Genomic DNA, 16,610 nt, shown 5'->3' with positions numbered 1-16,610 from the left:
GGTATTATGTACCCAGGTACTGTTAGTACAATGATCTCCATTTTATAGTCTAGAATATAAGATCAGACTAGAATAAAAGACTATAAAGCTAGTAAAAACAAAAGACCGGTATTGAATTCAGGTTTACATGGTTCCAGAATCCAGGCACTGAGCCATATTGTACTACTGCACCTCCAAGTATTTTTACTACAAAAATGTGTTCACATAGAAGAACTGCATGTATTCCAGTAGATGCAGTGGGATCCCATTTTAACAGCTCATTGAAATATGGACTCAGATAGTCCACAAGCTGTGTCATGCCTCTTATAATGCTTCAATTTCAAATAATACCCAGGGATAATTATCTGTTTGGAAGATAATAAGACTAAGAATGGCACCCCACTCCAGTACTGTTGCCCGGAAAATCCCATGGATGGAGGAGCCTGGTAGGCTGCAGTCCATGGGGTTGCCAAAAGTCAGACACGACTGAGAGACTTCACTTTCATTTTCCACTTTCCTGCATTGGAGGAGGAAATGGCAACCCACTCCAGTGTTGTTGCCTGGAGAATCCTATGGACGGAGAAGCCTGGTAGGCTGCAGTCCATGGGGTCGCACAGAGTCGGACACGACTGAAGCGATTTAGCAGCAGCAGCAAGACTAAGAAATAACTAACTCAGATTCAAAGTGCACAAAATGTTTAAATACATATTTTCCACATTGTTTCCTGTAGGATTTTTTCCAGTGGTAAATTTTCACTGGGTTACAGTTCATCAGAATCACCCTCAGAAGTAACTAGGATATCAATTTCATTTGAATTTACAACTAAAGACTCAACTGACAAAAAAACCACATGTGGTGCTTCCTTTCATGGATGACATTAAATTTTGTCTTTAGATGAATGAAATCAGCCTCCAATCTAATTTTCGATGAAGACGAATTATTTCATTTGGCAGGAGAACACCTTTTCTTTCATAGGATATTTGGCTAATAAAAAAGACTTTTCATAATTTATGCTCAAGTCTTTTAACAATATTACTGTTAAGAGCACACACTAAAAACAAATATGGATGAACTTTTACTAAGCTCAATTTATGAGAATTATATGCTGTCGAAAGTAACCAGGTGACATTGTAAGGTAGAGCTCTTATAATCAGTAGAGAAATCATGGGTTGAGTCTCAGGTTACAATTTAGCAACTTTAGCTAAATAAAGAGTAACCACCTTTTCAGCTCACTCCAGTACTCTTGCCTGGAAAATCCCATGGCCAGAGGGGCCTGGTAGGCTGCAGTCCATGGGGTCACTAAGAGTCGCACACGACTGAGCGACTTCACTTTCACTTTTATGCACTGGAGAAGGAAATGGCAACCCACTCCAGTGTTCTTGCCTGGAGAATCCCATGGATGGGGGAGCCTGGTGGGCTGCCGTCTATGGGGTTGCACAGAGTCGGACACGACTGAAGCACTTAGCAGCAGCAGCAACCTTTTCAACTAGGACTTAATGTAGAAATTTAACTCTATTTGCATACCCTTGGTAAGCAAAAACAAGACTCAAGTTGAACCTATTTAAGCATAACACTTCTATTTCTTTTAAAGTTAAATGTGCTACATTTCCTATTTTAATAATATTTATCCTTCCTTAATATATTTATAAATTTATGGGATGAGTGATTTAGCACATATCACTTCAGCAAGCTGAGCTGTTTTCCTAACTTGTGAAGACTGAATGATCATGTATGTTAAATAGCTTTGCAAACTGTCAAGCCCACACAAATACAAATTGCTATACTGATGAGTTATTTTAATTTATGGGATGAAATGATGACAAACTTTTGAAAATGATTTAGTAATCAAATTAGCCTCATTTCAATTATTGGATTAAAAAATAATCTAAAAATCCATTGTACACTGGAATAAGGAAACTGGAACCTCCCCTCAGTGAAACCATCACCTCCAGAAAAAGACGTAATTTCAAAGTCCTATTCACACAATATTTTCATGTAATTCTGGAATGTTCTAAGTGGGGTGAGTTACTCCACTAGCCCAAAATATGTTAGTGGGGTTCACTATTAAATGTTCAAAAGAATAAGCTTTCAAAAATGATGTGTCAAAGACTCTCCAAGAGAGTTCTATCAACTAACAAATGAAATATGAGGACTGTATCCAAATGGACAGGTCATCATCTTTTCAGGGGATCTGACTTATCTGACATGCTAACTTTAATTTGCCTTGAGAACAGAATTTGGCTCTCTTCAGTTTTCTCATCCCATTCAGAAATAAGATTCTGGAGAGGAAGAGTTAAAAATGAAGCGTAAGATCCAATGGTCCTTTATCTCCTAGTTCTTGTCCACTTACTCAAAATTTCAGATGAAGTCAGGAAGAGTGTTCAGCACTACTCTGGTATCTGACTGCCTACGATAAGCCCTTTTTTCCAGATCAGTTGTAATTCTCCTCCCGAAGTAAAGGGAAAGACCACATCAGCTGAAGGCAGTTGTCTTCCAATTGCTATTAAGGCAGTGTTTGTAGCTACTTATAAACATCTGTAATTTCTGAAAGAAAAGAAATATACAACAAACAAAAACAGCCTCCCTTCTACAACAACTTATATAATGGCAACTATGATATCTTTATAAGAGATAAAAGAGATTCAAAGACAACATAGAAAAAATTTTTAAATGTCTGAAACGGTTGAAAATTAGTAACTTCATGGGACAACATAGCTGTCAATATTCATACATAATGAAAATCATAAGGATCATATATACATGTAAACACATAATTGAATTTTCAGAGAAGAAGATTTATTTAAGGGATAATTTTTTTTAAAAGGCAGAGTCAAAAGGTAAAAATATTTTCAATGAAAAAGAAAAAGCTTCAAAAAAAACAACAAAAAATATAAAATAATCTATGAGATTATCAATAAACAAAAAGAAAAATCTTCTACATTAGCTATAAAAATATAGAAAAGTTCTGCTGGCTATAATGTATTGTAGAAATAAAGACCAGGTTTCCTACATTGGGGATGGAATGAATCACTTTTTTTATCTTTAGAAATTAAAAATAATTCTTAAAAAAGTGATTCAATTTATAAAAATTTACAATAAAATAAAAATATGTAACAGAAATTTATATATTTGAATCATAACTAACATATAAAATTTAAAAGTGAAATTCACTATAATAAATAGTGGGGAGATAGGGTAATTTTTTCTTTTCTATTCCTATTTTTCTTTACTGAGCATATATTACTTTAACAATGAAGAAATAATCTAGTTTTTGAAAAATTTCACATCTTCTATAAAATACTGAAATTGTAGATTGAGAACCAATGTAAATCAAGTGATTCACAAAAGGGAATTACCTTTTTCCAGGGAGTGTAAGTCTCTATAAATTCTTTTAATTCAAAGAAACTCCAAGTTCTACTGAATACATTAGAAAAATCTTTGTAGACATAATATATGTAACAAGTTATTCATAAATGATAACTTATAGTAGAAAACCACAGCATTCCCAATTAAGAATTATATATACTATCCTGATTATCTGGTGATAAAAACAAAATGACTATATTATAAATGCTCAAATAATTAAGGATCTCTAAGATTCAGATAAATAGCATAATGCACACTTAGTAGATATCTGTTACCATTTCACTGTATAGAGTATATATATGCAATGAAGAGGGGTACATTAAAAACCAGTTTTACAAAATTATTAAACTTTTAAAGCTGATACTTGGAGGTACACTATTCCTATATATTGGTTGATATGAAATAAACTGTTAAATTTATCGTACTGATTGAGAGATATAGACATAAAAATGGTTTATCACATTAAGACAGACCACGTCATAAATGTCTACATATGACCATTATAAATTATTCTAATTAGCTCCCCCATCATGGTCTCTGTTACTTGAACTAATGTATTTCATTCTTCTTTGATTCAGGACTTTCTATAATGTTTTGTATAGTATGCTTTGTACTCACTGCACTTCATAAATCTGTATATTCATTCACTGAAATTAAAAATTAAATTAATGACCTATACATTTTAATTGATCTCCATTTATTTCAAAGGTGTAGGGATAGAATAATAAATAAAACTAACATTCTTTTTACATATCCATCATAATTATTATTTGACCTAAATGAACAATCTGTGCATCTTGTTTAGACCCTACACGATCTTTAATATTTTGGACTTTTATAATAAACTATTAATATGCAAGGAGACCTGTAAAACAAAAAGCTGAGGCTTGAAGGTACAGTAGAAAAATAATCAACAACAGTTGGGATGGTTGCTTCTGGTCCTCCTCCCATCACTACAGGAGAGTATAACACAAAATTTCACCATAGGATGTAAATCAGACAAAGTACTACAGCAGCTATTACAGCAGTCATCATTTGACAGTGTACATGACTTTGGGACATAAAATACAGCAGCTCATATTTCATGTTGCACTTTGATGTCCTAGTCACAGATCTAACATGGCTCCATCTGTAAATTTTCATAATGTGACCTTAAAGTCAACACTCAACACTGCACAATGATATATGTATTTTGAACAATTTCAGAAGGTAAAATTTATAAAATTCTGATCATTTTAAAAACAGGAGCAAACTGAAAATTTCAACTTCCTTTTTAAATAAGGAATATTCAAAGTCAGTAATATTATTTTGGACTTCATTTGTTATATCTATACCAATGTGAACACTAAATAATTTCATTTACAGGTTCTTATAATCAGATTATTTATCCATGGTAATAGGTATTCACAAATTCAGGATTTTTATAAATTTTTCTTCCTGTCAGTTTTCACTATGCTATTCAAATGTCAAGTAGACACCAAGGAAATAGAGAATGAATGATTATTCCCTTCAGGAAGAAGACAGAAGAACCCTCCATCTCCAGTTCTATACATAAGCAATGACTGCACAGAAATTTAAAATATAAATAAAGTTAAAGGATATGGAAAGGTATGGTATTACATAGTCAATCTTTCAAACTCAGCTTTCTAACTAGACTTTATTAGATGGAAACTCTCAGTTTTAAAGTTCTAATTAATTATAAAGCCACTAATCAACAAAATAACTGTTCATTTTATTTAAAATCCCAAAATTGAACTCATTTTCTATATATTTGATGAGGAATAAGAAGATATTTTTGTCAAAGTCCTATACCTCCATCAAGAAACCATACAGCAATCCTCAGTCTTGAGTTTTTCTCAAATAAAAGTAACAATAAATGTATTTTTAAAACTAGAAAAATAATTAATACCTGTCAGCAGAGAAGTTTGAAAAGATTATTTCACTGGGACAAGAAAACAGAAACAGAACAAGGGCAATTATACTGTTAAAAGAATATATGTCACTTTCAAGGGCTAAAACCTTAAGGATGAATCCCTAAGGCCACATGAACAAAATGTACAAGTTAATTTAAAATATTATTTTAAATCTCTTTACTATTCAGGAAATCTTAAATAAATGTAATTCTATCTCCAGTTTTCATTAATATGGTAAGGCACTGCTAAAATATCCAGAACTTTCTCCAGATAAATTCTTATGGACCTTTATGAAATCTGTAACACAGAATTAAGTGTCACAGACCAATCAAAGGAAACTCAGTTGTAAATGTCTTGCAAATAGGCAGTTTAGCATTCTCCCCTTTAGAAAGGCCTCATGCTTAGCAAAGCCTCGATCTAAGAAGTCAACAAAGAAATTAGCAGACCCTTCCTTCCTCAGGCACACACCATACATAACAACAGACTCTTTCAGCTTCCAGGAGAAGCAGCAGGCTTTGATTTTGACCAAGGGTAAGAAAGCAGTGGATGCTGACAAATACAAATTGTCTCTGATTCCAGTAGTGACTACTTTAATGGTTAGTGTTTTAATTTATTTACTTATTTTAAAAGATAAGAATATAATATTTTGAGGAAAACAGTAAGTAAATTCTTTGACAGTCACATATTTCTTAGTCCTAGCATACATAACCTTGATTTCTACTTAATTTGAGTCAATGCTAGGCAGGTACAATTTCAAGAGCTAAATTTTTAGCTTCTTTTTTTGGTAACCTCAGTATTAAAAATTTGAAATAGCCATTTCCTAAGAATAGGGAATAATAATTTATAGAGATAAAATCTTGATAAACCTAAGAATCAGAAGAGATTCAATTAATTATTGGCTGAATAAACCAAAAGCTGAACAATTATGGCAATTATCTACTACAATCTGACACGTTTATTATAAGCAAAATGCTTAACATAAAGTAAATGTTCCTCTTGATCCAAATGCAGAGCAGTCATAAGCGATTATACATCATACTATTAACAGTCATTAAGTGATGTACATTAAATACTCAGTTATTTAATGAATATTAAAAACTAGGAAGCATTATAATAATGTGCTACTTTCTAGACAGATATACAATGACAGATATACATTAGAACGATGTGCTTTTTAAGTACATCTGGTATAACAGAAAGATAGAACAGAAATTTTCGTCTAGGTTGATATTAAAAAGAAAGCCTTCGGCACAAAAAACATAAAACAGATTTCCTTATAGATCTTTCAGAAACATAGATTATGACATTTTTCCAATATTACCCAAAAGAAAAACATATCTATGCTTACTATAAAAATTCTTCTAATGTCCTGAGTTAATTCATAACATTTTACAATAAGAATATAGCACATGGATATGTAAGTTAAAATATAATGACTGTAAAACCAACTTTTTTCAGTTTCACAAAACCTATACATAATAAAATGAAATTATAAGGAGAACCAAACAACATATTTTTCACTCTCAGACTATAAATTATTTCACTGTATAACCTTAAAACAAATCATGAATGTTTCTTATAATAGTAGTTAAACCTATTAGATTTTGGAATAGAACAACAAATTTGTATTGCTTCAAGTTACAGAAGTTTATTATTATTAAAAGAAATTTGACAAAATACTTCTGAAATGCTGAATAAGTATAAATTATTGACTGGCTACTATTCTTTTTCTTTTTTTCAAAACTCAATGACATTATAATACAGCCCAGAAAATCTACAGAGAACATTAAAAACAGCATTTTGCTAACAAATAAGCAGATAATTTAAAATGAAACTAATGAACATTTAAAAAAATTGTCTAACTTTAAATCTTAAAGACAAACTGTTATTGCAAAGCTATAAAATACATACAAGCAAATGCTGTCATATATGGCATGCCCTACTTTGGCTGTAAAATATATTTTTTTGTGTTTAATGCAGTAATTTTTGTTTGTGAAAACAGAAAAACATTTTAAAAGGAAAAAATACTTTTATCTCTCTAAAAATGGACATACAGGTATTATGGTAGTAATCATACAAAACATGTTAAATGAAACATCCCAAATAAAATGTCTAAGAACATATAGATTTTAACATTTCAGAATCTAATCATCGTCATCATTATCATCACTACTTCTACTGTGAGTCACAATCCACTCCCTGTAGACCTGAATTTTCTGTGAGCATGGTAAAGAAAAAAAGAAGCACAAAGGTTAGTTAAGTATGGCAAACTGCTTGGAAAACATGTACAATTATGAAATGGTCAAGAAGTCAATAATTTTGAAGAGGACTTCAGCTCTAAGTGGGGTAGTAATTATGGATATTATATTTCATAATCTAATAGATTTAACTAAACTCCACTGGTTGGCACATTTAATGTATAAAATAACTTGATGATATCAGTAAATTATTCCATGACTGTGTTAGAAATATTTTCTTTCTCTAGTAGGCAACTTTAATAGACTACTAGGAAGTACTATAATAATGTTTCACTTTCTAGACAGAAAGATATACAATCAGAGTGTATCTCATATTTAGTTATCAAACATAGGCACATATAATTTAGTAAAAACAGAGCACCCTTTTTAGAAAGTTAGAAAATAAAAGGACAAACATCTAAAAGTACTAAATATTTTCTAAGAGCATTGTTATTAAATCACTTAGGTTAAATTGAGGTAGATGAGATTTGAAATACTGATTGTGTGTCGCCTACTTCTTTGCAACAGTACTGGTATTTATATATTTTAGTGTTTGCTAATAGTAAAGTTTTAATTCAAAAATCACTGTTACCACTAAAGCAACAACCCACTTCTTACACCTGTGAGGGAATAATGCCAAACACAACATCCTAAAACATCTGGTGAATTCCTATAGGTATTCAGACTAATACAGTGCTTATTGCACTTGCTGAAAAATAAGTAATGGCTGACAAGGATTGTGAATTTTTAGTCATTTAAACAGCTCTTTCAGCAATTAATACTAAGACTGCCCCTCTGAAAATAATAGGCATGTTTAAAAATACAGTCAATAGTCATGGCCTTAAATCCCAAACTTTAAAGCTTTCAAAAACAATCAATGGAAAAAAGTGTAGGACAAACTTACTTATTACTGAAATCAAGAAATCAACCATGAGAAACTTTTGGTATCTCATGGCTTCCTTGTCATCTGTTCCCTAATAATGAGAATGTATGTCTAAACTTTCTTCACCACTCTAAATTCTCTTCACTGAATATTAACTATTCAGTATAGTAAAATGAATTAATAATATGTTAATTATGTTCTAATAAGGGAAGGCAGGTACTGAATAGGTATGTATGTTTCAATTGTCTAACTATGGGGGATTTCTACATTTCCAAGGAATGATATACTGTCCTTATAGAGTCTGTCAACATGCTATTTAGAACATGCTCTCTCAGTAGATTGCCAGTTTTATCCCAACATGCAATTATTTTGATGCTTTAAAAGCATTTTAACACAATGTAAACAAAATGTAAAACCACATAACTAAATGTCATATATTAACCCATTGCTTATAGTTTATGGAAGCACACTTAATGCAAAATTATATACTGGGCATGTAGTGGGTAAAATATTAAAATTTGAAATCTTTACCCTCATCACTTTAAACATAATAATATTTAAAATATCAAAGCTATAGAGGAAAGACTGTATCTCCCCACAATGTATTATTACTATGAATATTTTCAAGTCTGTACAACAGAATGACTCCTTGTTTTAAAATAAATCATTTAATTTACGATTCCATATCTAAACCACAGAAATGACTTTAAATTGGTATATCCTCTTGTGAATGTTATCTACAGCATAATCCAGATTTTAAAAGGTCCAATTTACAAAGTAAAAGCTATATAAACAGATAAAATACTCCAGCTTCAAACTTACTATTGCTCCAAAAGCTAAATTTCCTTACTAAAAGATGCTGGTTTTCATGTGAATTGCTTATTAATTTCACAGGGTTTTAAATAGACCATACAAACACAGAGCAGGAAGAAGAGTCATGGCCATTTAAACAACTTCAAAAGAAAAGGAGAACCCAAGAATTCACAATAGCAGTAGTCATGATTTTTTTCCGTATATTGTCTAACTGGACAGGAGGATTATATCTGGAATATTAGTGGTTTGAAGGAAGTACCCTAAACAGAAATGGTCTAACTGAGTAAATAAACACCATCAACTATGAAGGAACATAAGGCACAATGGCTTTCAACAAATCTAGCAAATCCAGTACAGGACTAAGAATATCCTATAAAAAGATCAGATCTGCTAAAAATTCTATATAAAATGTTACCAATATAAAAGCTTTTCTTTGCATTCAAAATACTGAAACAGCTGTTATGTAGTTTGTAAATTTTAAGACTAAAATCTATTGTTGGCTTTCACTTGCAAAGTCATGCATTAACTGTTTTCATATCAAACTTTTTGATGCCTGTAAAAAAGAAAAAAAAAATCTTATAGCACATTTAAAACCTAAGTAAGTTTAAGAAACTTTAAATTAAATTAAGCAGAAGTATAAAAGCCCAAATATCCTAATACATATTTAAAGCAATATATAGCTACCTAAAAAAAAACACTGAAGACTAAATTAATTTTAATTAATAAGTTATTTCTTCACCCACCTGTAACATTTGATTTCCAGTACCATCCCTCAATCTGTAAGGTCTGATAACTCCATCTTCATTAAAGAATCTAGGGGGTCGCAGACTCTCCACTTCATCAGAGGTCTCTGTAGCTCTAGAGGAAAATGTATAACTTGACTTTAAAATTACTCAAAAACTCCTAGTATACATTAAAATGTAACTGTTAATACTAAAAAAGATCTTTTGGACAAAATGAGACTATTACCTCACTTCTCCGTTTTAAAACCTGTCTTCTGACACAAACAGTGTAAGTTTTCTAGAAAAATGTAGAACTGTAAAGAAGTTTTTTTTATAGATTCTCTTGGATTTTCTTTGTAGACAAAAATCAGAGAATTAGCATATGAGTACTGCTTTTTCTCTTCCGATTTAAGACTTTTAATTTCTTTTGCTTTTCCTATTTCCTACTATATTGCACTACTATATTGCACTATTAGCTTCTCCAACACAATGCTAAAGATGGCGTTCAAGCACCCTTCTCTTGTTTCTAACCTTTAAAAAGAAAGCTTCTAAGAGTTCTTCATGAAGTATAGATATCAGCAACTTTTTTTTTAAGGCACTTCTCGTGAAGCCAAGTAAGTTAATTTCTACTTTTAGTTCACTAACTTTGTTTTTGGCCACTGTTACTGAAATCTTGAATGAGCAATGGATTTTAAATAGAGAATTTTCCCCAGGTCATTGCTGTAATTCTACAGTTTATCTCCTTCGATCTATTCATGTTTTAAGTCACATTACATGATTTTCTAATGTTCAAATACCTTCACATTCCTTTCTGAGGCTTGATATGTACTGTTTGAAACACACACATTGCTGAATTTGGTAATATGCTAATATTTTTGACTGTATGGACCTACATGAGATTGACTCACTTATTTGATCATTCATGCATTCAACAAATATTCACCCATTCAATAAATATAAGAGCATGTAATGTATCCAGTAGTCATGTATGGATGTGAGAGTTGGACTGTGAAGAAAGCTGAGCGCTGAAGAATTGATGCTTTTGAACTGTGGTGTTGGAGAAGAATCTTGAGAGTCCCTTGGACTGCAAGGAGATCCAACCAGTCCACCTTAAAGGAGATCGGTCCTGGGTGTTCATTGGAAGGACTGATGTTGAAGCTGAAACTCCAATACTTTGGCTACCTCATGCGAAGAGTTGACTCATTGGAAAAGCCCCTGATGCTGGGAGGGATTGGGGTCAGAAGGAGAAGGGGACAACAGAGGATGAGATGGCTGGATGGCATCACCAAGTCGATGGACGTGAGTTTGAGTGAACTCCGAGAGTTGGCGATGGACAGGGAGGCCTGGCGTGCTGCAATTGATTCATGAGGTTGCAAAGAGTCGGACACGACTGAGCGACTGAACTGAACTGAACTGAATGAATCCATAGTATAAACATATACATATGGATCAATTCTCCAGGTAAAAGCAAAAACTGGCAGAATGGATAAAAAATGTGATCCAATTATATGCTGCCCATAAGAGGCTCATTTTAGAGTCAAAGACACACATAAATTCAAAGTAAAAGGATGGAAAAACATATACAATGTAAATAATAACCAAAAGAGAACTGAAATGGCTCTACTAGGAGACAAAAAAAAAAAAAAAAGAAATGGCTCTACTAAATCAGAAACAATTAGACTTAAAAAATTCCTGTTAGACACAAAGAAGGACATTTTACTTAGAATTAATTTCTATTAGAATACAGATGATTTACACAGTTGTGTTAGTTTCAGGTGTACAGCAAAGTGAATCATTTACACATACACCTACATCCATTCTTTTTTAGATTCTTTCTCCATATAGGCCGTTACAGAGTACTGAGTAGAGTTCCCTGTGCTATATAGTAGGTCCTTACTATTATCTATTTATATATAATAGTGTGTATATGTCAAACCCAATCTTCCAATTTATCCCTCCCTTCCCTACCCCTTGGCTTCCTTCGTATCTCAGATGGTAAAGAATCCGCCTGTAAAGCAGGAGACCCCAGTTCGATTTCTGGGTTGGGACGATCCTCTGGAAAAGGGATAGGTTACCCATTCCAGTATTCATGGGCTTCCCTGGTGGTTCAGCTGGTGAAGAATCCACCTGCAATGCAGGAGACCTGGGTTCCATCGCTGGGTTGGGAAGATCCCCTGGAAAAGGGATAGGCTACCCACTCCAGTATTCTGGCCTGGAGAATTCCATGGACTGTATATAGTGCACGGGGTCGCAAAGAGTTGGACACGACTGAGCGACTTTCATTTTCTCGTTCCCTTACCCCTGGTAACCAGTTTGTTTCCTACATTTCTAACTATTTATGCTTTGTAGATAAGTTCATTCATACCATTTTTGTAGATTCCACATGTACGCAATATCATGTATTTGTCTTTGACTTACTTCACTCATTCTGACAATCTCTAGCTTCATCCATATCACTGCAAATGGCATTATTTTATTCTTTTTTATGGCTAGTAATATTCCATTGTATATCTGTACCACATCTTCTTTATTCATTCATCTGTTGATGGACATTTAGGTTGCTTCCATATCCTGGCTACTGTAAACAGTGCTGCAGTGAACACTTGGGGGGCATGTATCTTTTGGAATTATGGTTTTCTCCAGATATAAATGCCCTTGAGTGGGACTGTTGTATCATACACTAGCTCTATTTTTAGTTTTTTAAGGAACTCCCATATTGTTCTCCATAGTGGTTGTACTAATTTATATTGTCACCAGCTTGTAGGAAGGTTCGCTTTTCTCCACACCCTCTCCAGCATTTATTGTCTGTAGATTTTATTGATGATGGCCATTCTGACTGGTTGTAGTTCTGATCTGCATTTATCTAGCATTAATAATCAGTGATACTGGCATCTTTCCATGTGCTTTTTTAGCCATCAGTATGTCTTCTTTTGAGAAATGTCTGTTTAGGTCTTTCACACATTTTTTGATTGGGTTGTGTCTTTCCTATTGATCTGCATGAGTTGTCTGTATATTTTGGATATTAATCCACTGTCAGTTTTCATTCCGATCCCAAAGAAGTTCAGTTCAGTCAGTTCAGTCACTCAGTCGTGTTTGACTCTTTACAACCCCATGAATGGCAGCACTCCACGCCTCCCTGTCCATCACTAACTCCTGGAGTTTACTCAAACTCATGTCCATTGAGTTGGTGATGCCATCCAGCCATCTCATCCTCTGTCGTCCCCTTCTCCTTCTGCCCCCAGTCTCTCCCAGCATCAAGGTCTTTTCCATCCCAAAGAAAGGCAATGCCAAAGAATGTTCAAACTACTGCACAACTGCATTCATTTCACATGCCAGCAAAGCAATGCTCAAAATTCTCCAGGCTAGGCTTCAAATAAGCAGGATGACAATATACAGCCTTGACATACTCCTTTCCCAATTTGGAACCAGTCTGTTGTTTCATATCCAGTTCTAAGTGTTGCTTCTTGACCTGCATACAGATTTCTCAGGAGACAGCTCAGGTGGTCTGGTATTCCCATCTCTTTCAGAATTTTCCACAGTTTGTTGTGATCCATACAGTCAAAGGCTTGGCATTTTCAATAAAGCAGGAGTATATCATGAAAAATCCTTGACTGGATGAAGCACAAGCTGGAATCAAGATTGCCGGGATAAATATCAATAACCTCAGATATGCAGATGACACCACCCTTATGGCAGAAAGCGAAGAGGAACTTCACCCATCTGTTGTCAGTTGCTTTGTTTGCAAATATTTTTGCCCACTCTCAGGGTGGTCTTTTTGTTTTGTTTACGGTTTCCTTTGCTGTGCAAAAGCTTTTAAGTTTAATTAGGTCCCATTTGTTTACTTTTGTTTTTATTTTAATTTTCATTACTCTAGGAGGTGGATCAAAAAAGCTCTTGCTGCAAATTATGTCAGAGTATTCTGCCTATGTTTTCCTCTAAGAGTTTTATAGTATCTGGTCTCCAGTTTAGTTCAGTTCAGTCACTCAGTCATGTCTGACTCTTTGTGACCCCATGGACTGTAGCACACCAGGCCTCTCTGTCCATCAGCAACTCCCAGAGTTTACTCAAACTCATGTCCTTTGAATCGGGGATGCCATCCAACCATCTCATCCTGTTGCGTCTCCTTCTCCTTTCGCCTTCAAATCTTTCCCAGAATCAGGGTCTTTTCAAATGAGTCAGCTCTCCACATCAGGTGGCCAAAGTACTGGAGTTTCAGCTTCAACATCAGTCCTTCCAATGAATATTTAGGATTGATTTCCTTTAGGATGGACTGATTGGATCTCCTTGCAGTCCAAAGGGACTCTCAAGAGTCTTCTCCAACACCACAGTTCAAAAGCATCAATTCTCGGCGCTCAGCTTTCTTTATAGTCCAACTCTCACATCCATACATGACTACTGGAAAAACCATAGCCTTGACTAGACGAACCTTTGTTGACAAAGTAATGTCTCTGCTTTTGAATATGCTATCTAGGTTGGTCATAACTTTTCTTCCAAGGAGTAAGCGTCTTTTAATTTCATGGCTGCAACCACCATCTGCAATGATTTTGGAGCCCCCAAAAATAAAGTCAGCCACTGTTTCCACTGTTTCCCCATCGATTTGCCATGAAGTGATGGGACCAGATGCCATGGTCTTAGTTTTCTGAATGTTGAGCTTCAAGCAACTTCTCCACTCTCCTCTTGCACTTTCATCAAGAGGCTCTTTAGTTCTTCTTCACTTTCTGCCATAAGGGTGGTGTCATCTACATATCTGAGGTTATTGAGATTTCTCACAGCAATATTGATTCCAGCTTGTGCTTCATTCAGCCCAGTGTTTCTCATGATGTTAAGTTAAATAAGTTAAATTTATAAGTTTATAAACTGCATATAAGTTAAATAAGCAGGGTGACAATATACAGCCTTGACGTACTCCTTTTCCTATAGTATAGTATCTGGTCTTACATTTAGGTATTTAACACATTCTGAGTTTATTTTTATGTATGATGTTAGGAAGTGTCCTAACTGTATTCATTTACATGCAGCTGTTCAGTTTTTCTGGCACCACTCATGGAGGAGACTGTCTTTTCTCCATTGTATATTCTTGCTTCCTTTATCAGAGATAGGGTGACCATAAGTGCATGGGTTTATCTAAGGACTTTTTATCCTGTTCCTTTGATCTGTATCTCTGTTTTTGTTCCAGTACTATTCTGTTTTGATTACTACAGCTTTGTAGTATAGTCTGAAGTCAAGGATCCCAATTCCTCCAGTTCTGTTTTTCTTGCTCAGGATTGCTTTGGCTATTCATGGTCTTCTGTGCTTCCACACAAATTGTATCATTTTTCTGGTTTAATTCTGTGAAAAATGCCATTAGGTTCATAGGGATTTCACTGAATCTGAAGATTGCCTTGAGCAGTATAGTTATTTTGATTTTCCCAATCCAAGAACTTGGTATATCTTTCCATCTCTTTGTGTGGTCTTTGATTTCTTTCGTCAGTGTCTTATAGTTTTCAAAGTACAGTCTTTTGCTTCCTTAGGTAGGTTTATTCCTAGATATTTTATTCTTTTTGATGTAATGGTAAATGGGAATATTTCCTTGATTTCTCTGATTTTTTGTTGTTAGTGTATATGAATGCAAGAGATGTCTGTGTATTAATTTTATAGCCTGCAATATTACCAAATTCACTGATGAGCTCCAGCAGTTTTCTGATAGCATCTTTAGGATTTTCCATGTACAGTATCATGTCATCTGCAAACAGTGACAGTCTTACTTCTTTTCCAATTTGGATTCATTTTATTTCTTTTTCTTCTCCGACTGCCATGGAAAATTCGTTATTTTTATTGACTTTTGAGTTTATCTGATGACTCAGATCAGATCAGATCAGTCACTCAGTTGTGTGTGACTCTTTGCGACCCCATGAATCGCAGCACGCCAGGCCTCCCTGTCCATCACCAACTCCCGGAGTTCACTCAAACTCACGTCCATCGAGTCAGTGATGCCATCCAGCCATCTCATCCTCTGTCGTCCCCTTCTCCTCTTGCCCCCAGTCCCTCCCAGCATCATAGTCTTTTCCAGTGAGTCAACTGTTTGCATGAGGTGGCCAAAGTACTGGAGTTTCAGCTTTAGCATCATTCCTTCCAAAGAAATCCCAGGGCTGATCTCCTTCAGAATGGACTGGTTGGATCTCCTTGCAGTCCAAGGGACTCTAACACCACAGTTCAAAAGCATCAATTCTTCAGCGCTCAGCCTTCTTCACAGTCCAACTCTCACATCCATACATGACCACAGGAAAAACCATAGCCTTGACTAGACGAAACTTTGTTGGCAAAGTAATGTCTCTGCTTTTGAATATGCTATCTAGGTTGGTCATAACTTTCCTTCCAAGGAGTAAGCATCTTTTATTTTCATGGCTGCAGTCCCCATCTGCAGTGATTTTGGAGCCCAGAAAAATAAAGTCTGACACTGTTTCCACTGTTTCCCCATCTATTTCCCATGAAATGATGGGACCAGATGCCATGATTTTCGTTTTCTGAATGTTGAGCTTTAAGCCAACTTTTTCACTCTCCACTTTCACTTTCATCAAGAGGCTTTTTAGTTCCTCTTCACTTTCTGCCGTAAGGGTGGTGTCATCTTCATATGTGAGGTTATTGATATTTCTCCCGGCAATCTTGATTCCAGCTTGTGTTTCTTCTAGTCCAGTGTTTCTCATGATGTACTCTGCAT

At 34.5% G+C, this 16,610-nt stretch overlaps 1 protein-coding gene across 2 annotated transcripts in view; it reads right to left on the bottom strand.

Moving 5' to 3' along the window:
• The window catches only part of VPS13A (vacuolar protein sorting 13 homolog A), a 276,405-nt gene that overhangs the window by 24,376 nt on the left and 235,419 nt on the right, over nt 1–16,610 (bottom strand). The window contains exons 68-69 of one of the 2 annotated variants that reach the window (XM_059889554.1): nt 9,935–10,049; nt 9,028–9,744 (exon numbers count right to left, since the gene is read on the bottom strand). In XM_059889554.1, the coding sequence (XP_059745537.1) occupies nt 9,724–9,744; nt 9,935–10,049 (136 nt within the window). In that variant the 3' untranslated portion in view covers nt 9,028–9,723. Of the gene's footprint in view, nt 1–9,027; nt 9,745–9,934; nt 10,050–16,610 lie in introns of those variants that run through there. The other variant, XM_024996187.2, reaches the window with a different exon arrangement.

The sequence above is a fragment of the Bos taurus genome, chromosome 8 (genome assembly GCF_002263795.3).
Source record: "Bos taurus isolate L1 Dominette 01449 registration number 42190680 breed Hereford chromosome 8, ARS-UCD2.0, whole genome shotgun sequence".
NCBI classification, from domain to species: Eukaryota; Metazoa; Chordata; class Mammalia; order Artiodactyla; family Bovidae; genus Bos; species Bos taurus.
The sequence above is the reverse complement of the archived record's forward strand: the minus strand, read 5'-3'. Positions and strand labels throughout refer to the sequence as shown.